At 39.1% G+C, this 20,968-nt stretch overlaps 3 protein-coding genes across 10 annotated transcripts; 1 reads left to right on the forward strand and 2 right to left on the reverse strand.

The window, feature by feature from the left end:
• Positions 1-317: 317 nt before the first annotated feature.
• On the reverse strand, positions 318-7,966 carry zfyve27 (zinc finger, FYVE domain containing 27). Of its 8 annotated transcripts, none has more exons than XM_026222748.1 (15): positions 7,791-7,965; positions 7,245-7,460; positions 7,055-7,125; positions 6,094-6,280; positions 5,907-6,002; positions 4,981-5,093; positions 4,677-4,798; positions 4,475-4,546; positions 4,361-4,381; positions 4,153-4,173; positions 3,561-3,617; positions 1,726-1,867; positions 1,596-1,642; positions 1,430-1,511; positions 318-1,341 (listed from the first exon to the last, which is right to left on the reverse strand). In XM_026222748.1, the coding sequence occupies exons 2-15, from the start codon at positions 7,457-7,459 to the stop codon at positions 1,274-1,276; spliced, it is 1,314 nt and encodes a 437-aa protein (XP_026078533.1). In that variant the 5' UTR covers position 7,460; positions 7,791-7,965; the 3' UTR covers positions 318-1,273. The 8 variants fall into 8 exon arrangements, with proteins under 8 accessions (XP_026078533.1, XP_026078457.1, XP_026078613.1 ...); XM_026222672.1 differs by having other exon boundaries at positions 7,245-7,547; XM_026222828.1 differs by having other exon boundaries at positions 7,245-7,593.
• A 1,130-nt stretch (positions 7,967-9,096) lies between these two features.
• avpi1 (arginine vasopressin induced 1) lies at positions 9,097-13,962 on the forward strand. Its single transcript, XM_026223516.1, has 3 exons — positions 9,097-9,254; positions 10,951-11,345; positions 12,432-13,962. The coding sequence occupies exons 2-3, from the start codon at positions 10,951-10,953 to the stop codon at positions 12,685-12,687; spliced, it is 651 nt and encodes a 216-aa protein (XP_026079301.1). The 5' UTR covers positions 9,097-9,254; the 3' UTR covers positions 12,688-13,962.
• Positions 13,963-13,964: 2 nt separating this feature from the next.
• Positions 13,965-20,898, reverse strand: LOC113056509 (phosphatidylinositol 4-kinase type 2-alpha-like). The gene is made up of 9 exons (XM_026223316.1): positions 20,086-20,898; positions 17,136-17,336; positions 16,733-16,864; positions 16,246-16,399; positions 16,089-16,150; positions 15,897-15,996; positions 15,578-15,711; positions 15,429-15,488; positions 13,965-14,739 (listed from the first exon to the last, which is right to left on the reverse strand). The coding sequence occupies exons 1-9, from the start codon at positions 20,422-20,424 to the stop codon at positions 14,578-14,580; spliced, it is 1,344 nt and encodes a 447-aa protein (XP_026079101.1). The 5' UTR covers positions 20,425-20,898; the 3' UTR covers positions 13,965-14,577.
• Between the last annotated feature and the right edge of the window lie 70 nt (positions 20,899-20,968).

Consider the following 20,968-nt stretch of genomic DNA (forward strand, 5'->3'; position numbering starts at 1 on the left):
CTACGCTTATTTACCTCCAGCTCAGGCTGGTTTAGCGTTTTTTTTCCGTCGAACGTTCATGAACAGAAGTCGCGTTCGCCTGGAGAGGTAACCATAGCAACAGTACGTCAGAACGCTTTTAAACAGTATAAAACGGCCGGGGGACGACCGAACCGTCATTATAACCTTTATTATAGACATGTGTCACATTTATAACTTCAAAAACGAAATGTTTTGTTTAAAATGTCTTTAAGGTAAGTAGCAGCTAGCTAATTGCGAGAGGCGCCAAAACACAACCGGGGCGCGAAAATTCCTCACAGAAATTCCACAAAGCTTTATTCAAATTCAGATTGTTTATTAATGTAACAGAAGATGTAACCAAGGAAACAGAGGATAACAGCAGTACGACATACATCGATCTATAACCATAAAAACACTGGTTTTACATTCAACCTGGGCTTAAAGACGAATAAAATGACAGGAACATAGCTCATTCTTTCATTAATGTGAGCAGGAGAACTCTTGTGCGGATATGATACACTAATATGATTATTTAATATAAATGCTTTCTGAGGACGTTCCAACAACAAACATACATCAATATATAAATTAAAGCTTTTCGGAGACAGAATTACACAAATAAATTATGGGTCTAAGCAGATAAGCAGCTAGCAAAAGGTTGAATTGTAACTGATTGGTCTAAATGTTTAATGAGAGAATTAAACAAATTCATTTTCTTAAGTTATTGATACCAACTAATCAGATTTTACAGTATGTGGAACAATATAGAGAAGCCATCTAAAATGCGCAGATCGATTGGTTTTGGCATCTAATGCAATAAATAACCAACATAATTTTCATGGTCTTGTTCTCCTCTATAGGATGATTATAATAACAGATAAACAGGGCCCTTGCTATTCAAATTAAATCCCACCAAGGGCTCATTCTGGAAAGTGAAGCCATAATAAGAGTTGATGAAAGTACAATATTTGATTTCACAGTATAGTGACTTCTAAGTAAACCAATCAATCTTGGTGTGAAGCTTTGATAAATATTAGCGGTGGAAGTGGAAAGCAGCATATTCCAAGGAAAAAGTCACCATTAAAGGAGCCCAGGTAGGGGACACAAGTTTTCGACAGGCAAACAACTCTTGAGGAACCTCGGGAAGAGAGTTGAGGCAACAGAAGCGGCAGGATTTTGGTCCTCCATGTGAAATGCTCCGCAGGGGAAGAATGAAACCTCAAGAATCGCTGAAGCCTCTTTTACAGGATTGCAATGGTGGAACATTATTTAATTACTTGGTGCTGAGGAAAGTATTACACATAGAACAAACAAACACAGTCTCTCTTTGGGCCTCAGGAGCTGAGGAATCAGAGAAAGAAAAATAACATTGTGTAAACCCATCTTCAATTAAAAAACTCTTTACAACATTCACACGCTCTTCTCATACCTGTGGCTCCCATACTGGATCTCAACACTTTATATGAGCAACAGCGGGAACAAAAACTGACACCACAGTTACTGCAGTTTCTCTGGAAAATTACAAAGATCATGAGTGAAACAACATCATACAAGTTGAATAGCATGTTCAACAGGATGAAGCTCAGAAGTCATACCCTTTTCTTTAAAACAGAAAACGCTGAACTGCAATGGAAACAGTTGCCTGTGGAAGGACAAAGAGAAAATATGGTTTTAAAGAAAATATGGATGGCAAAATGAATGAAGTATAAAGAGATCCATAGTGACCGGTGGCGTTGGCAGGGACTCGCTTGCGAAGTTTCTCAGTGAGTTTGGACACTTTACTGCGGATGGGCTCGTTCCTGCTCAACAGGCCGTTATCAGACACGGTGTCAAACTCAGGAACACCAGAAGACACCTCCTCATCATCCTACCACAGATAAACATGGAAATAAATGAATTACTTTCATATTCAGATGACAGGTCTGAAGCCGTTAGCTCTCAAGTTCAGCTTGACACCAAAAGATCTTTCACTTCACCCACTCCTGACAAAACCTGCACACAAAACCACTAAAAACATGTGAGCATTTTCCACACATACATATATATATTTATATATAGGTCAATGACTTGATTTTTAATTCCAAAAATGATTCAGATTTTTTATTTATTTAAAGGTCAAAAACGTCAAGGTAGTTTAACTGTATTTATATGTTTTATACAAAACATATTTCATATTTCATATCAAACAGTATGACCCTAGAAAATATATATTTATGATTACATGCTTGAATACACTCCAAACTTTCATTGAAAGTGGTATAGCGTTATTCAAAAATTAACTCGCCTAAAAAGTTTTTTTTACACCAGATTATCGTCACTGACCCATATATAAAAAATCAATGCACTCTCCTCATATGTGACCCTAGAGCACAGAACCAGTCTTAAGTCACTTGGGTATATTCTAGCAATAGCCAAACATACATTGTATGGGTCAAAATTATAGATTTTTCCTTTATGCCAAAAATCATTAGGATTTCAATAAAGATCATGTTCCATGAAAATATTTAGTGAATTTCCTACTGTAAATATATCAAAACTTAATTTTTTATTAGTAATATGCATTGCTAAGAATTCAATTGGACAACTTTAAAAGGGTGGTGATGGTGCAGTGGATAAGTAACATGCCTTTGGTGTGAGAGACCTGGGTTTGAATCCACTGTGAGACACCAATGTGTCCCTGAGCAAGACACTTAACCTCTAGTTGCTCCAGAGGCGTGCGACCTCTGACATATATAGCAATTGTAAGTCACTTTGGATAAAAGCATCAGCTAAGGTAAAAAATGTAAAAGTGATTTTTTTTTTGCACCCTCAGGTTTCAGATTTTCAAATAGTTGTATCTCAACCAAATGTAGTCCAATCCTAACAAACCATACACCAATGGAAAGCGGATTTATTCAGCTTTCAGATGCTTTATAAATCTTAATTTAGTAAAATTGACCCTTATGACTGGTTTTGTGGTCCGGGGTCACGGGTGTGTGAAGGCTTTCTCTCGCTGTTAGTTTCGCTCTGTATGTAGAGGGCTTTGGGTTTAGAGATCAGATTCACTGAAGTCATTAGAAACAGACAAATCTCTGCGCCTGTAGCGGCACATGTGACGACTTCGGTAAATCTGACCCATGTTTGTTGCTGCTGAGCTTTGTTTCCTGCAGTCATCCGGTGACTGGTCTCAGATTTCTGTGCTGTACAGCACTTAACACCATAAAAACACCACAAGCCCTCGAAATACAGGCTCTAGTTAAGGCAGGGGCACATTTCAAATAAGTTAATCCAATTCAGACCCCAAACTGAACATATTCATAAATGTACTTCATAATTCTGAATACCTCTTAAATGAACAGTAAAGTAGCCCATCTCATCTTGTTAGTAGACATTACCAACCCTTTTCATAATAAGACCTCACATAGAAATAGTGTGACGATCAACCCTGACCTGAAGGAAGTTTCACCAAGTAAGCGTTTCCTGTGACATCACTGTTAATAGAAGCCACCGAAATGAATAAAGGCATGAGGGGGTGTGGTTAGAACACCTAGAGATCATGATTGACAGGTGTGTGTGGGCACCTTATGGGCTCTCCATCTCCTCAGAATCTTTGGTAGCAAATAAGATACAGGCCACACCTAGATTCAAAACACGGGCCGGACACTTTTACAACGGTCATGCCTCTTATAACAAGATATATCATCAAATACTATTAGGTCTGGATTCGATCTTGATCCATCGTGCGTCGCGTCTGAGGTTATTTGTAGTTGATGAGAAAAATGAAATACATCTTATTTTAAATTCACACCTGAACACAGACAAGACATACAGGTGAATCTCACAAGCGTATATCCAGGTCACATATCACCCCATAATCAAAAAATGCAACAAATGATATTCTACTTAAAGACAACAGACGAGATTGAATTTAATCTAAATCATTATTTTTTCCTAGACATCTTTTGACAGGTTTTGTGAGATGCACCCTGCTAAAATCTAATAATCATACACGGATTAGACATAAATAAACATGTGCAGATGCATTCCGAGAATTTACAATAATGCAAAAACATGCACACACACATACACACAAAGCCAGGATGTTTTTCGCTCATCTGGAGTTACTGTGAATTTACTCAAATATTAAATGCTCTCGGTTACACTATTACTCACCACTAAAGCCAGAGGAGTTTCCTTGGAGAGCAGAGTAAAGGTCAAAAGGTCAGACATGTACACATACACACTAAACCACATGACTAAATCTACTTAGATAATGTGAAGGCTGATATCCACTCATAAACACACACACTTTATCTGCACACTCAGCTGTGGTCTAACATTAACGCTATAGATCTCCACGCCTCTAGAGGGAGCTACTTACCGGCAGAATAAGCTGAGATTCCTTGAGCAGGCAAAGAGCAGAAATGGGAGAACATGTCAGAAAAAGAGACAGAGAGGGAGACAGACAGACAGACAGACAGAGATTTTTCCTGACCTCAATTGCATCTTTAAACTCATCATCAGGCTCCGCCTCCTCTGCCTCTTCAATGTTGCCAGGAGACTGAGACTGATCCTGAACAGGAAGCACATTCACACAATAAGTCAACCAAAGTAGTGCAGACTAAAAATAATCTGTCAGCTGTCTAGATGTGTTTAATGGTTATAGCGAGAGTTTGTTTGTTTTAATTCTCTCTCACCTCCACACTGGTTGGAGTGGGTGTGCTTTCTAGCAGGCTTGCCTGATCTGGGTCACATGGTTCAGTTTCCTGCACAGGCCGGACCCGACTCGGGTGAACACCCTCCTTCAGCTCCAAAAGAACTAGAGGAAATGAGAGAAAGGACACTGTGTGAGAATGTCTGGCTAAGTGAATCTGAATGGAAATATATATATATATATATATATATATATATTCACTAATCATTTTGATATCAGCATAAAGTCTGGCCACACCAGTTCTGCATTAACACGTCACCTGAGGCCGATGTCATGTCTTTACTGACCTCTGTAGAAGTTCCTGTTCCACAGAAAGAGGGCGCTGTTGAGCACAGACAGACTCAAACCCACAGGAACCAAATACAGCAAACAAAGCGCCGTCAGGAGAGAACCGTAAAACCTGCACAGAATAACACTCATTACCATCACCTTCACAATCCTTACACTCAACTGATGTTTGTTGCTTTTATTAGATGCTTTGCGTTACAAATTAACACAAAGATAACAGAAAATAGACCAAAACAACAGTATGCAAATAATACATACATAACTATATGAGTAATACTACATTATACGCACGGTTTGTACTCATTTCTACAAATACATTTCATGACCTTTACCTGACATTTTGAGACGACATTCATGACCTAATGTTCCATTAGTACAAGTATACATGTAAAATAAGAATAAAAACCTATGTTCAAATTTATCACAGCATATTTGAACTAAAATTAATGACTTATTTGCCTTCGTTTCACTACTGAATCCTATTATACAGAGATTTGTGATGACTTTGCCAAAACTGCATGACTTTTCCAGGTTTATCATAACTGTATGAACCCTGTATATGTATAAATTACAGTTGCTGTCCATCAGTTATTGTTAAGGTTAGTATTCTTGCACTAAACATCATTTTTTACAAAACTGTACTATGGTAACCATAATTTCATTTTAAAAATTCACTGTCAAATTTCAGAAACTTCCCTGGCTATATGTTTTTGATTTTGTTCTTATTTTATCTGAAGAAACACATAAAAATAACTTTCTCATCTACTATGATTTTCATCCTATTCTGAAATTATTCTGTGGACCGTGTTAGTTAATACCAAGCTCACTGACGTGACAATATCTGTACTGGACTATTCAGGCAGACACTTTGATAAGCATGGTCAATTGTCTATGTGCTTCTGTGTGACATTAGCGTGATACTCACATGGAGGACATGGCGTGACTCTCCCAGTATAACACTTTATACACGGATTCTGCATACACACACGCCAGGGTCAGAAGGTCATCTATTCGTTTCAGCCTGTAACACACACACACACACACACACACGTCTTCATCTCTCAGTCTCAGCGCTCTCTCATCACTCAAACATCATGGTCTCCTCCACTCACATGTCCTTGACCTCCAGCATGGCCTCCTGTTTGCTCATGTGGACCATCTTCAGTTCTCGCCGCTGCACGGCAAAGTGCTGCTTCTTCTGAACCGTCACCTCACAGCTCGTGCCCTGGCAACGGTTGCCAAGGTACCCCAGCGCAGCCGGAGTGGAGACGACCAGCAGCAGCAGAGCGACCCACGCACCTGAGGATAGTTTTAACACAGGAGATACTCAGTTAATGCATTACAGTGGCATGTGAAAGTTTGGGGTAAAAACTTCTGAACACGATGAAGATGTCCAAATTTTTCTTATGTTGTTGAAATATAATTTTTTCCCATATAGTTCTAACCTTCGTAAGCAACAGAAGATACTTGTTTGTTTCCCTGAACACAAATTAAGTACAATTTACTTTGATCTTCAAATTCCAAAAGTTTTCACCCCCGGCTCTTGATGCATCTTGTTTCCTTCTGGAGCATCAGTGAATGTTTGAATCTTTTTAAATAGTTGTGTTTGAGTCCCTCAATTGTCCTCAGTCTGAAAAGATGCATCTCAAAATCATAAAGTCACTGCTGGAAAGGGTTCAAATATGCAAAGATGCTGGAAAACTGAAGAATGTGCAGGACCTTAAAGATTTTTCTGAAGAACAGTTCTCAGTTTCAATCATCACAAAACAGAAAGACAGTCGAGGATCATCAGGTAACAGCACACAGTTTTAGGAACCAAGGGTTCCCAAACTATTGAATGAGGTTATTTTACTAATTTCAGCAGTTTTTTTGTGTTGAGGACTAAATGAAAACATCTTTTGTGTACAATATCTTACTCAGGACAGTACTAAATAATGTATGATCTCTCTTATTTTGTTAAAATTATTCACATTTTCACAGATTCTGCAAGGGGTGCCCAAACTTTCGAATGCCACTGTATAGTACACCTGCACAGAATATATGCACAGCACATGTCATTAATTCAAATCTCACCTTCACTCAGAGTGAGGAAGAGGATGTTGAGCAGAACGCAACTGAACAGGGAGCACAGTGGCATCCTCCACCTAAAAACACAATGAGCATCAATAATTCAGAGACACGTTTAGAAAACAACAAAAGCCTTCTGGTGAGAGTCACATGACACAGGCAGAAGCCGTTCTGATTATTATGGGATGTCTCTCACCCGAGCAGGTAGCGCAGCACCTCCAGCGAGTCTGTAACGGGCTCCAGGAAGATGGCCATCCGCTTGAAGGAGATCACCATGTTAAGCAGGTCAAAGGTCAGCGCTCTGGGGCTGCCCAGGTCAGAGGTGCTGTCTGTGGAGGGCAGCTGGGTCAGTTCAGCCCGGTCACCGCTCGCCTGTGAGGGGTCCTGAGGATGGGAGGCTGCGCACTGCATGCTGGGAAATCAGAGACTGTGTTTATCTGATGCTTGTGTGACAGTCTCTCATCTGTTACATCTGATGACTCGCAGTGTATTCAGATCTCTGATGATTTAATCACAATCAATAAACAATGCCAAATCCAGCAGATCTGTATAACGAATATAATAAAAACACAATTGATGTGACAATCAATTTAGTGTAGTTTTAACATATTTTATAAACCATTTTTATAAACAGAACACATTCAGTTCTTGGTTAAACTAATATAAATAGAGAAACATAAAGCACTGCCATATAAACATCAACCAGAAGAAAACACTCGAACACAACGGACTCTCACATTACCTTTAAATCTTTAACAGCGTGTTCCGCCGCTACAGAGTCATTAAGAGGTCTTTAATGTGCATGAAGATCGCTAGATTTGAGAATAATCTACTTAACAGTGTATCAAGACGCTGCGTTATCGTTTATGTCTAGCGACTTCTGCTTCCGGGATCCACAGGCGGATGTGTGGATGTCAGAGCGCGATGATGATGATGATCGAGTGTCAGGAAGAGCAGAGGAGCGCCGATCACATCGATGTGACTAAACTAAACTAAACTAAACTCAGAAACGACTGCCAGAAGTTTTCTGTCTGGTGTTTTGCCATTTTAATATGTTATTGTAATTTGTACAAACAACTTAAAACCCCTTTTTTCCATAGGAAAAAAGTAAACTCAGCAAAAATATTTGATGCGGATTGTTGTTGTGGCTTAATTATCATTATTTGATTGTGTTTGCAGGGATCTGAAATTTTATTAATTTAATGCATAAAATCACTGGTAAATTTACACAAACATTTCTACAATTCTGTCAAGGCGTCTGCCAGCAAATATCACTGAAGGGCATTTAAATGAAATGGTTTGATTATAGCTCTGATAAGTGGTGAGACGTTTGTAGCTTTAAAATGACAAGGTGTAGTGATTTCCAAACTGTACTTTCATTAATGATAACTGAGGGTGCATTTCAATCTACCAATAATCGTCTGATAGTGCTCTGCCCTTCCATCTGGACTTTTTATACAATTAAGTGAAGTGCCAAATAAACATTCATGTTCTTCAAACTTGAAAAAGGTTGTATAAAGTGAAAAGGCAGATTTGCCCAGTGTAGAAAGGGCAGAGCCTACTACTTTTATTTAATATAACCAAAACTGGTCTGTGTTTCCCTCTGTTGGCGGAAAAGTTAAAATACATCAATAATTCGTTTTATTTCTAATAAAATAAATATATAATCAAATAGTTTGCAATCAAAATTTATAGCAATTAATGTTGCTCTTCAATGATCTGCTTCTGAAAGCTGATGTCACATAAAGGAAAAGTTCAAATTCAGACTCAAACACCTGTGTTCTGTAAGGAAATTATAATTAATTTGAATAAACTCTTCGTTCTTAAAGCTCGTGCATTTTAACGATTACTATTACGAGAACTATTAGTATTAGTTCTCTGTCTCTTTTTCTCGTCACAGTTTCACACTGACGTCAATGAAGGATTACTCCCTTCTCACTCTCAGCGACGCACAGAAAGAAGAGATGTGATTGGCTGGAAGGGGCTTGTAGGCGGGCTCAATACTCTATTACAGGGTTCTCATTGGTCAGAGCGGTACAGTATGTGACGAGTATGAAGTGATAAACTTCTCTGTCCGTTGCGCTCGCTGTACACAGACGGAGAAGAGCAGCTAGGCTGTTTACCATACTCTTCTGCTGCTCTCCCTACTGCGATAACAAACATCTAACATGCAAACGATACAAAGACACTAGTTCACAAAGAAAAGGTGAGTAGATGTCTGCATTAGTCTGTCGATGATATATATTTCATTATTTTTTTCCCTAGAGCGTACCAAAGCGGAACCGAATTCCCAGCTTGAAATACGACCAACGCGCAACGACTGTTTTGTCTTTGTGATCCTTCACTCGTCACTCATTACCGAGCATTTATTCTTGAATATATGCTTTTTATCCTTTGTTATTTGCTGTAATTCGAGTGCATGTATCTGATCTGTCTGTCACTGCGGATGTTCGTCCGTCGCTCTCGTGTCGTCACGTGACTCAAAGTGCCGCAAACCAGATGACGAAATCCCGTCTATTATTTATTTTTTACGTTTTAGATTCGACACCAAAAGTATATGTAATGATATTTAGCTAAAAAAAACTCCTGACAGCTTTTTAATTAAGTTTACATTCTTTTATATTTGACGCCGAGTGACGTAATACGATCGTTTATTACGCACAATACGCGTCATCAAAACGCCAGTGCGCCCTTGGTCATTCTGTTTCTGCTGAGATCAGATGATAGCAAGTTAACTAGACATTCCTGTTTATCTCTGAGCAATGCTTGTTTATGTAAATAGCTTACTCAGGCTCAGTTTAACGGAACTGGCAATCTGTGTGTTTATCGCTGCATTGTGCATCATAGTCTGAAGTGTACACGGTATTCTGTTCTGGACACAGCCACTCAGTACTATCGTTAGGTGTTCTAGCAGATGTCGAAACTTCAACATAATATGACCAAAAATACAATTTTCTACATTTAAGTTTTCCATTCAAAATTATCCTTACATTCTGACTTGATTAAATATTTTGCAAACAACATAAGCATCTCCATACGTCAGATGTTTTTAGCAATGATTGCCAGTTTTTAGGGTGCTTAAAAGCATCATATAGTTTTTCCCTGCATAGGTTGATGTAACTGGTGACGGCTCAGGTCAGGTCAGTAGGCTAATGTCTCAAGCTGCTGGGCTTTTTAAATACTCTTTTTCCACTGACGTACCAACTTAAGGCAAGACGCCGGAGCTTGATTAATCTCAATACATTAAAACAATTGTGTTGTATAACATGTTTTCTGATACGTTTTGTTTAAAGATGCCAATTAGATATTAAATTAGAAATGGATAAACACTTGATAAAGATGGGTTCAAAATACTTGTTTTCTTTAAATGTTAGAGTTAAAGGTTTTTCTTTTTATCAAAATAAGTAAATTGTTAACACCCAGAAAAAAAAACATTGTTTTTAGGAATAAAATGAGAAGTGTGATGTATGAACAAACCCCTCTGTTAAAAGCTTAACAATATAGATAGGAATAAAACTTTTAAATTTGTTGGTTTAAATTTTTGTTGTCAGTGCTACTGAAATGGACATTTGGGGCAATGAACAGCCTTATGTATATTGTAATGTAAATCTATAGACACAAGTAAATAAAGTATAATAGTATAAAGTCTTAATAAATGTGTAATTAATATATATAGGAACTGCTAGAAAAGTGTATGTGTATGTGTGTATATATATATATATATATATATATATATATATATATATACTTTTCTAGAAGTTCCTTCTTTAGCATGGGAAAGATATTTGCTTAAAAATTCGTAACATCTTTGCTACCATGTGCAAAACTAGTTTATACAAAATTGCTTGCCGTCTTCTCAGGAGTTGTACAAAACTGTATGTCCCTCATCTCTGTCTCTGCAGATGGATGACGTGGCCTCCGCCTCTGTTCTCGCAGGCCCGTCCCAGCCCACGTTTTCACGCCCGACGACTTCCGAGCGTCGGAAACGCAAGTCTGGCACCGCCAACATCTTTCAGGGAGTAAACCTGAGGCAGCTCAGACGGCTCTTCCAGGCGGCGGGGGACCCAGACCCCGAGCAGAGAGCCCGGATGGTGTGGGGGAACCGGAGAGCAGCGGGCGGAGAGGACGGAGCAGACGGGGAGGAAGAGGACGAGGACGGAGCGAATGCGGAGGTGGAGACGGGTTTGGCCCAGGCGCTGGTGGGACTCCGGGTCCGAGCGAGAAACCGAAGTGGCCTCAGGGTGGAGTCCCATAAAGACACAGGAACAAGATGGGTGCGAGCGTTCGGCCATCTCAGGTGAGAAAGAGAGATTATAATTAGTTATTTCAAGATGAGGAACAATTATGGTAACATACAGTACTCATTAAGGTGTTTAAACTGTATTTTAGCGAACTAGATGCAAGTATTAAACTTTGGTAATGAATTCAGTCTGCAGCTCTGAAATGAATTTGATGTACAGACTCAAACTGAAATGTACAAAATAAAAGGTGTTTAAAACTGTTACTTAAAATCTAACCAACATCATTGTAATATTTATATATTTCTCCCAAGACATGTCATGATTATGTCCAGGTCACATTATACCCCAAAATGACAAAACCTTTAATAATAAGAAAAGACATTAATACATAAAGCAGATTTGCACAAACACACAAAAAAACCATAAAATAAAAATAAAAAACATTGTAACTATATATATATTAATGTGTGCATGTATATATTGTTGGGAAACAGACCTCATTCTCATTACTTGCACTGCAAAAAAAAAAAAAAAAAAAAAAGGTATATTATTTATTGGCAAAATATTCATACATAATGGTGGTATTTGTCTGCAAGTCATTGTATTGCAGTATTGTTTAATAATATAATACAGTATTTTATTATATTCTAGTAATTACCATATTTTTGAACTAAAATAAATATATATAATTAACCTTTTGCACACAAAACATAAGTATTTATTTTTTATTCAAAAAAAATTATTCCTTTAGATTTTTGGTTTAAATGCGAATTTATACGTTTTCTTATTTAATTAACGCTAGCAAATTCACTAGTGTCTATTCTGATGCACATGCCAGCAACACACCACCTTCACCAGCTCTGTGTGTGTGTGTGTGTGTGTGTGTGTGTGTGTATGTGTGTGAGAGAGAGAGAGAGAGTTATTGGAAACATGCTAATCTGAACAAATTTAGGTCACGAAATCAGCCACAACCCTATGATTAAGACCCTGTAAACAAACAACAAACTTAGGCTCAGGTCTCTCTCTCTCACACACACACACACACACACACACCTGTGAACATCAGACTATGAGTGAGAAGAATACTGTAGTGAATCACATCTAATAAATGCATGCATTATTATTATTCAATCACCCATAAGAATCAACGAGGGCTCACTGGGACAGACGTCTGAAGTCATAACTGGAGATGAAGATAAAGACAACGATGAAGATGACGATACATCTGCTTTGGGAGCCTGTGGGGGGCAGAGCTCTTTTGAGGCTGGATCATGTGACCAAGCTGACTTCCTGCCCCCAGAGGAAGAGACTCAGGGGCCCTCGGGTGGCCCCAGATGGAGCTGGAACGCCGTTCAGGAGAAGGACCCGGAGCGATACCTGCACCGGATCCGACACTGAGGCAGCAGAGCGGCATCCAATCAGATTACTGCCTGAGAGACTCGCTGTCACCATAGATTTACTTGAAGCCACCGCCTCAATCAAACACTCGTCTTAATCCAGCAACAATCAACACTACAGCACCTGCGGTGGCCAGGACGGGACATCAGCGATAATCCCGCAGGATTACACTCCTTTTATACATTAACACTGTTTACGGGTTTGTGCCATTCTGACATCCTCAGACCTGATCGCACAATAACAGTCAAACACTATTAGAAGGATAGTACACCCAAAAATGACAGTTGTGTCTTAATTTACTCACTCGCATGTCAGAACACAAAAGGAGATGTTCTTGCTGCTATTTACTACAATGACAATACCAATCATTTTTTGGGGCGTGTATCTCACAAAACCTGTAAGCAACCATAAAGGCTTAAGCAATGAGATTACATTTTTTTTATAAAGCAAATGAAGGCTACCTTAGCACAGTTTCTCATAAAACAAATAAACAAAACATTACTTTCAATGCAATAATGATACAATATTCATATTGGAAAAGCATTTGTGCTAAAAAAAAAAAATGTATTTCAGTAATGATAATCACTTTTCATGCAAGTAGCTGTACTTAAGTGTCTATGAGTGAATTGAGGTATGTAAGCATAAAAGGACATAAAATCACCCCCAAAGCAGTTTTGTAGTTATTTTTACTGAAAAGAGAAAATCATAGTGGTTTGGAACAACATGTGGGTGAGAAAATGACAAGATTCTCTTTTTTGGGTGGTGATCTGTTCCTTTAAATGCATTGATTGAAGTCTCATTGACGCTTCCAGAGCACCTTTCAGCACTATATATATATATGTGTAAGGAGCTGAAGAGTTATTTAATGATTTGTCCTTGTATTTGGTTTCAAAACACTAGTTTCTCAATATTCCTCATCTTCAGGAAGCATTCTGCCTTCCAGTAATGTTTAATGATCAATAACTAACATTATAAAATAATGTATTTGTATTTACTGCAGTTCTCTTCAAATCATTAGTGTTGTTTTAAATACACATAGCTTGTGGTAATATGTAAATGCTGCATAAGTACTATCTCCTGTAGATGTATGCTGGACACTATAAGTGTCGATTATTTAATGTCTTCTTCTGTCACTCAGACAGACAGTTACAAGCAATATAGATGAACACATGTAGCCGAAGTCAATGAACACTACTACTACATGCATAAGAACCAGAGTTGTTTTTCTCCTCGCCATTAAACTGGAACTTCCAATTAAACTGGTTTGGAAATCAACCTCGAGTCTTTTCTTTTATTGAGTACCGCATGATTATATAATCTTACATTAAATACATTACATACAAATGATACAGTCCATTCTCACCTTTTAAGGTCAGTTTTGTTGACACCTGTGAATACATTGTTGAAAAAAATTACAATAACTTTCATATTTTCAAATTAAATCAAATAACGAACAAAAAAAGAATGTCACTGCGAGAATGGAACGTTCCAGTGTGTGTGCACGCGCTCGGTGGAGCGCTGAGGTGACTCCGCCTCCAGGGTATGAACGCCAGACATGCAGGCATCAAAATAGAGAAAAATATAAAGCTAATAAAAAAAAATAAAGTAGGGATGAGAAGAAAACTCTCACGAATTATGCAGTTCCAGTGCCGGGAAGTAGCCGTCAAGCATTGAGGTTTTACTACAGCAGAAAGTTTCTCCTTCATCGTGTTTTTAACATGCAAGTAATTCCGAGCGCGGCTTCGTGTGTTCATACAGTGTAACAGTAAACAAGGCAATGTGTTCCTTCAGAACTACGTGTTTCTCATCAGTTATTCCTACTCTGGTTGTTCCCCAAATCCCACCGAAAACCGTAACTGTAATCGGGCTGTACACACGCATTAGCCCACATCACCAACGGGTGAAGAAGGGTCTTCTGCTCTGGAAGCTCTGTGTGTAGGACTCGCTGCTGGCTCTCTGCGGCGCTCGCGCGGTCTCCACGGTCACCGACGGCATCTGCACCAGCTGCAGCGGGCTCTTCCCTTCCCTCAGCGCCTGAATCAGGTTCAGGATCTACAGCAACGCAGGACAACACATCATGTAAGATCATAACGTGGTTTTCATTCAGCTGCCCTGCTCTAGTAGGCCTCCTTTCACATCACGTGTGAAAAAAAGAGATCATGAACAAGAGATGCTCTGGGAGATTAATTAATTAGTGTCAAGAAATGCATTGTGGGAAATGGTCCTCAATAACTGTTAATTTTTGGAAAAATAAGATGAATAGTGTTTGTATCAACTAGGAGACATATTAGAGTTCATGTGAACCCTTTCCCCTCTGAGGGCATTTTCAATGTTTAAATCATGTATTATGGCTAATTAATAGGGCTGAGAGCGATGAGACGATATTTTTTTCCCCCATGTCATTCGATATTGATATCATTACAATATACTTTTATACCATTGATGGGGAAGGATGTGTTATCAAAAAGGTGTCTACTGAAATTAATTCATAAAATTGTAACATTTGAATGAACCTATTAAAATGTAATTAACTTAATTTACAGTAAAACAATTTTTTTTTATTAGTGAAATAAGGTTTTGCACAACAGAGTTTGTAAAGTGTATACATTAATCTTAGCGTCTTAAAATATCTTCATTGTATTATATTCCTTAAAATCACTTTAATTACTTTGAGAAGTACATTTTCCCATACACTTGTAAAATATAAAACAATCTAGTTATTATTATTAGATATGACTCACCTGACCCCTCATTACTGACACCTGCTTCTTGAACTGTCCTCTGTCGAAACCCGGGTCTTTCTGTCAGTGTTAACATCAATACAAAGTCAAACATGTCGGCGAGTGCCCAGCTGAATTAATTGATTTTCAAAGCAGTCCATGTGACTCACCTTAAAAAGCTCATATAGATCTTCTTCGAGGTCTTTGATGAAGTTCGGGTCGGATAATTTGGGCAGAACTAAATCATGGATCTCTAGAGAAAATGGAACCTTCGCTTGCTGCAGCCAAGCCCAGTAAAATGGGTCTACAGGAAATGCATTCAACAAAACGAGTGAATTGACTGTGCGAAAACCACCATCAGATGAAACCCAACACCTCAGAATACATGGTTTCAGTGACAACTTTGTATATAACACTAATCGAGCATACTGCGATCTGATTGGCCAGTAGTTGGTCATGTGTTTGAGAGGTAGATGATGATTGGCTTACAGGCTCTCCATGAATCTGGGTGTTTGAGAGGGAAGGCCAGACCGTTGTCAATGGCTGCCAGTTTAATGATGGGGTCCTTCACAACCACCCAATCACTGTCCTGCATGAGAAAAGCATTCGATAAACTCAAACATGAACATAAAAACACAAAAAGGGGACAAAGGTCTCCCAAAAAGGTACTTGGTCACTCACCCTGTTGCTTGATGTATCCATCGGACAGTCATATTTGAGGAGCCAGTTGTCATTTCCTCGATCTACAGAGCCATACAACAAAATAAAGGCAATATGTGATTAAAATGTGTTTTTGGTCATTTCGTTTGACCTTAATTCTGTTGGTTATCGTGGTTACCTGTGTTTCTGATGATGTAATCCAGCACCACCAGTCTCTCAAACTGGAGCTGGAGTTGGCGATTAGTGTTTTCTGGTAAAGGCTCTGCCTCAAACTTGCGCAGCCAGAAATCTGCATCTTTATACCCCTCTACGAAAAGCTGGAATGAGCCCACCTACAAACAACCAATGGACACGATTTTCATCAGCTTTCTTTTAAGAATTGATTACATTACAAACCTTGATTTGTACCAAAATAAATGTACAATAATCTTTTGAACAGTCAATGAGTCAATTGCGAATGGCATGATCAAATTAGCCTTGATAAGTTGTTTAAGAGCTTGCAGTAGCATAAAATATCGCTCAACAATGTCAGAGCTGATGGCAGGTCTAACATATATGTATATCTCAATATCAAAATAATACTTTATAAACATGGAACATCTTAAAAAAAAACAAAAAAAAACCATCTTCCTCCAGGCAGATAGGTGGCGCTGTCATAAACTCACCTTGGGTGGCAGGCCAATCCGGTGGAACCGTTGGCCCACCTTGGGCATTTTTTCTAGCGCTAACCTCTTTCCTCGAGCCTTCACTCGGTCGATGGCGCTGTAATTAAACGTATCGCTTGCTAAATACACCACCTGAGAGAAAGAGAGCACAGAGAAGGCTTTATACAGCACACATCGGTCTCCTCTGTCAAGAGTCAGCAACAGAGAAGTAGTTGGAGAGTGAGCCGTTACGTTTAGCTGTGCGGTTGACTAGTGTGTTTTCATGCGTGCTAACAACAGGAAATGAAAGAGGTTGACTAACAAACACCAAACCATCACGACTATCACCCTACTTTCTCATGTCCTCATTCACCTCGCTTTTGGTTTCGCTGAAGATGCACAACTGTGGGAGTCGTTCTCATACCTTGGTGCGTGGCACGATGTTGAGATCTAGTTTCTGGTCCACTAAACTGGCGCCGGCCTCTGACAGATAGCCCTGATTCAGGACCAGACAGTCCCGGCCGAAACAACACGGACAGCAGAGCTTCTGAAGCCATTTGGTCCATTTGGGGTTCAGCTGTCCGTATGGTTCCTCGTTCTTTGGTTTGAAGACGCCGATGATCTTCTGTTGGAGAAGAGAGAGGACATTTCAGGTCAGGTTTCCTGAAGCGATGTGTGCGGTTCAGAGCAAACGTCTGCTCAAACTGAGCCTTTCACACGTTACTCTTTAACGTGACAGTAAAACCAATGCTCCCGTACACTTTACATCTCACATATTAGACTAAAATCACATTCATAACCAAGGTTATGTGTAATTATGTTGAGGTTAAACATATTTTCATATCCTAGTTTAACATGCTGCAACAACCAAAAGGACAATAAAAAAAATAAACAGGGATGCATTAAAGTGATCAAAAGTGTCATTTTATGATGCAATGAAAGATTTAAACTTTCTATTCATCAAAGAATCCTGGAAAAAAATTGTATTAATCCCAGTTTCCACAAAAATATGAAGCAGGATGACCGTTTTCAGCATTGATAATAATCCGAAATGTTTCCTGAGCAGCAAATCATCATACCAGAATGATTTCTGAAGATCATGTGACACTGAAGACTGGAATAATGATGCTGGAAATACAGCTGCGCATCACAGGAATAAACTACATTTTAAAATACATTCACATAGAAAACAGTAATTTTAAATAGTAATAATATTCCAGAATATTGCATTTTTTAATAAAATAAATGCAGCTTAAGTGAGCATAAGTGACGTCTTTAGAAAACATTTTAAAATCTTATTGAACCCAGAAATGCAAGTTTCACAATGGTTGCAGATTTAACCTTATTTTTAAACACTGATTTCCCAACTAAGAGTGACTTTTAACAAAGACTTCATGTGGCCTCCGTGACTCATCTGTGATTTGATTTGATGTGAATGAGAAACTGACCATACATGTGGTCATGTGCCCTGTGACTCATGTGAGCTGCCTCACTAGTGAGCAGATGAAGCTTCCAGCACGTTCACTACTGAGAGGACGAACACGAGCCCTTCACCGCTGAAGATCAAAGACATGAGGAACATCTCAGAAGAAAACGAAACACCGACAGGTATCAGATCACCTCAGTTCTGCCTCCTGCAGGCCGGAGTATGTAGCTTAATTCAGTCAACTCTGATCAGACTAACTAAAACAACTAATAATCATGTCCTATATGACTAGCCAGAAGCTCACTTCTTGTCAAATTCCCCAGGATTACATTATAAATTAAAAATGGGTTTGTTTCCAGCTTGTGTGCAGATAGAAATTGTTATTTTTGGTCACTTTGCAACTTCGATTGTCAATTTCAAATGAAAGACTCAAAACTTTAAACTAGACCAAAATTAAACTTGTACAGAAGAATGTGATTTGATGGAGGAGTAACAACACTGGGAACTCCCACAAAAACATCTAGTTCCTCTTCATTTTGATGTTGTAAAACTGGAAGAGTCTGTTTATTCCTTTCAGGATTATTATCAGTCATTACAAACTTCCTCTCACACATTGAACAACCCTTCGCTTTCTGATAAATATAATCAATAAAACCCATTTTAACCTTTGAGATCTTTCCGAATGAAGGGAGTCAGACTACAAACCAGGTGTAAAGCCGAGAGTTATGGCGTTTTGTGATTCTGTGGCTGAATGAAAGCAAGCCCAATGTCTAACCCTCTCCACAGCTAGAAGTCATGCTGCAGATTTAGATGAATCATGGTAACTCCACAGTTTTTATTTAAAGAAGAGAGGAACTGAGTATGCACTGATGAAATGACCACGCTTACTAAACAACCCTGAACGCTTCTGTATTCTCACAAAAATAAAGTATTGCAAGTAAGCGGTTTAATGATCAATGATGATGGCATTAAAAAAACGACCCACACGGGATTCCAATGTTGATATTGTTAACTACAACTATAAAACATAATTTTCGTTTACTGAAACAAACCTGAAAAAAATATTAAATATTAGATGAAACACTTTAAGAAAAATTTAAATGGTGCCTCATAAACTTAGGTTAAGCACTAAAATTACTACAGCTAAATCTGGGGAAAAAGCTAAACAGAAATAATAGTAAAAAAGCTAACAAAATGACAGAAGCACATAAAAAAGGTTATAGCTAAATCAAAATGTGAATGAATGCTTTTCAGCGTTAGTTCTTGTTAACTAAGGTAGTTAACTATTGTTAACAAATGAACCTTATTGTAAAGTTGATTTTTATGAGAGTTATTACCTTGTATTAAGGTTTTATATAAAAGCAGAAGTGCAGTTCTGCTGGGTAACTGAGTGTGTACTGATATGATCTCTATCTCTGCATGATAATGTTGTTTCACTAAACAGAGCTTCAAGAAGAAAGAGCAGCTAATGCTTTTGTCTATCGATCAAACACCAGTGATCTTGATTTTGAACTACGGGCCTGATAATACTGCTGTCCTGTGCAGTGACACAGCAATGTGTCCAACACCCCTAAAGGTGAATTTGACCTTGGTTTAACCTGGTCTTATTCATTCATCATTTTAAATTACACATCTGGGTCCAGAACAAGGGTGCAATAGAAATGCTAAACAATTAACCAAAGTTTCCAAGACAGTTTCACTTTCACATTCATATTACAAAAACACATAAAAGTGCCTGCAGATGAAGAAACACAACTGTCGTGACAAACTCAACTTGAACTGTAGGCTAGAGACACAGATGTCTGGTTTGCATGACTCGAGGCCTGACCTGATGACACACTGTTACACTGATTCAGACACACACAACACGATCAGCTCTGAAGAGGTGACTGCACTGAAAACTGCGCTTATGTAACGGGGCACAAATCAAGACATGATGACCTCTTACCCCTCCGGTGTCTTTGACGAAGTAGCTGCCGCTGGAGCCCTGGTAGATGCGCTCGGGGTAGATGCCCTCATCGATGGCCCGCTCCGCCTTCCGGATGATCTCTCTGAACTCCGGATCCTCCGGGAACTCGTTCCTGTGCGGGTCGCGGGCCGACGCTCCTCGGTCTCGGTCCAGGAGCGGCTGTCGCTCGCGGCTGCGTCCGGGACTCCCCGCCGGGAGACGCACCACGGAGCCCGGCGTCCCTCCAAATCCGCCCCGGGGACTCGTCGGCTCGGCGGGACCGTAGGTGAACTCGTTGGAATCGCGAAGCGGAGAGACTAGCGGGCTCGTCTCGTCCATGGCGGAGAAGGGGGAGAGGGGGAATTACCCGGGACAAGCGCTAGTTTGTCTGTAATGAAATTATGCGGTTCCGTACAGCAGATCGCCAACAAACAAGTCACATGACAGCCGCTTCCTGATAGAGGCGGGGCTAATGCGTCATCGCAATGCCACTGACCAATCAGCGCTTCAGAACGCTCTTGTTTTTCTATATGTTCACGCCGATTGGTTAGAATTACACCACCCACTTCGAACATGTGATAAAGCCTTTTATACTTTTACTGTCTATGCTTTTATGCAGTCTATGGATAAAGCACAACATCCCTGGAGTTAATGCATAGAGTCGGCAACAATAGTGCAGAAATTATTATTCAGAAAAACATTTTTATATGACTTTTTACAAATATTTAATTATGACTAAGGAAAAGTGAAAAGCTATAAATGCTACATAAACAATGGCTCAGTTTAAGGCTGCTGTGACATTTTGCATAAAAGCTGCATAATAAAAGCTACATGCAAATGTATCTGAACACAGGCTGCTTGTTCTATATTATTGAAGTGGATA

The sequence above is a fragment of the Carassius auratus genome, chromosome 1, assembly GCF_003368295.1.
Source record: "Carassius auratus strain Wakin chromosome 1, ASM336829v1, whole genome shotgun sequence".
NCBI lineage: Eukaryota > Metazoa > Chordata > Actinopteri > Cypriniformes > Cyprinidae > Carassius > Carassius auratus.

Bases quoted from the DNA above. Each gene is read 5' to 3' on its own strand.
- zfyve27 (XM_026222748.1), bottom strand. From the start codon at position 7,459: ATGCAGTGCGCAGCCTCCCATCCTCAGGACCCCTCACAGGCGAGCGGT. The intron at 4,382-4,474 runs GTCAGGAAAAAT...TGCCTGCTCAAG, and splicing joins AGTTTAAAGATGCAATTGAG to GAATCTCAGCTTATTCTGCC. The intron at 1,643-1,725 runs GTCACTATGGAT...GTCCTTCCACAG, and splicing joins AGTCCCTGCCAACGCCACCG to GCAACTGTTTCCATTGCAGT.
- avpi1 (XM_026223516.1), top strand. From the start codon at position 10,951: ATGGATGACGTGGCCTCCGCCTCTGTTCTCGCAGGCCCGTCCCAGCCC. The intron at 11,346-12,431 runs GTGAGAAAGAGA...ATCACCCATAAG, and splicing joins CGAGCGTTCGGCCATCTCAG to AATCAACGAGGGCTCACTGG.
- LOC113056509 (XM_026223316.1), bottom strand. From the start codon at position 20,424: ATGGACGAGACGAGCCCGCTAGTCTCTCCGCTTCGCGATTCCAACGAG. The intron at 17,337-20,085 runs GTAAGAGGTCAT...CTTCTCCAACAG, and splicing joins TCGTCAAAGACACCGGAGGG to AAGATCATCGGCGTCTTCAA. The intron at 14,740-15,428 runs GTGAGTCATATC...GCGTTGCTGTAG, and splicing joins TGTCAGTAATGAGGGGTCAG to ATCCTGAACCTGATTCAGGC.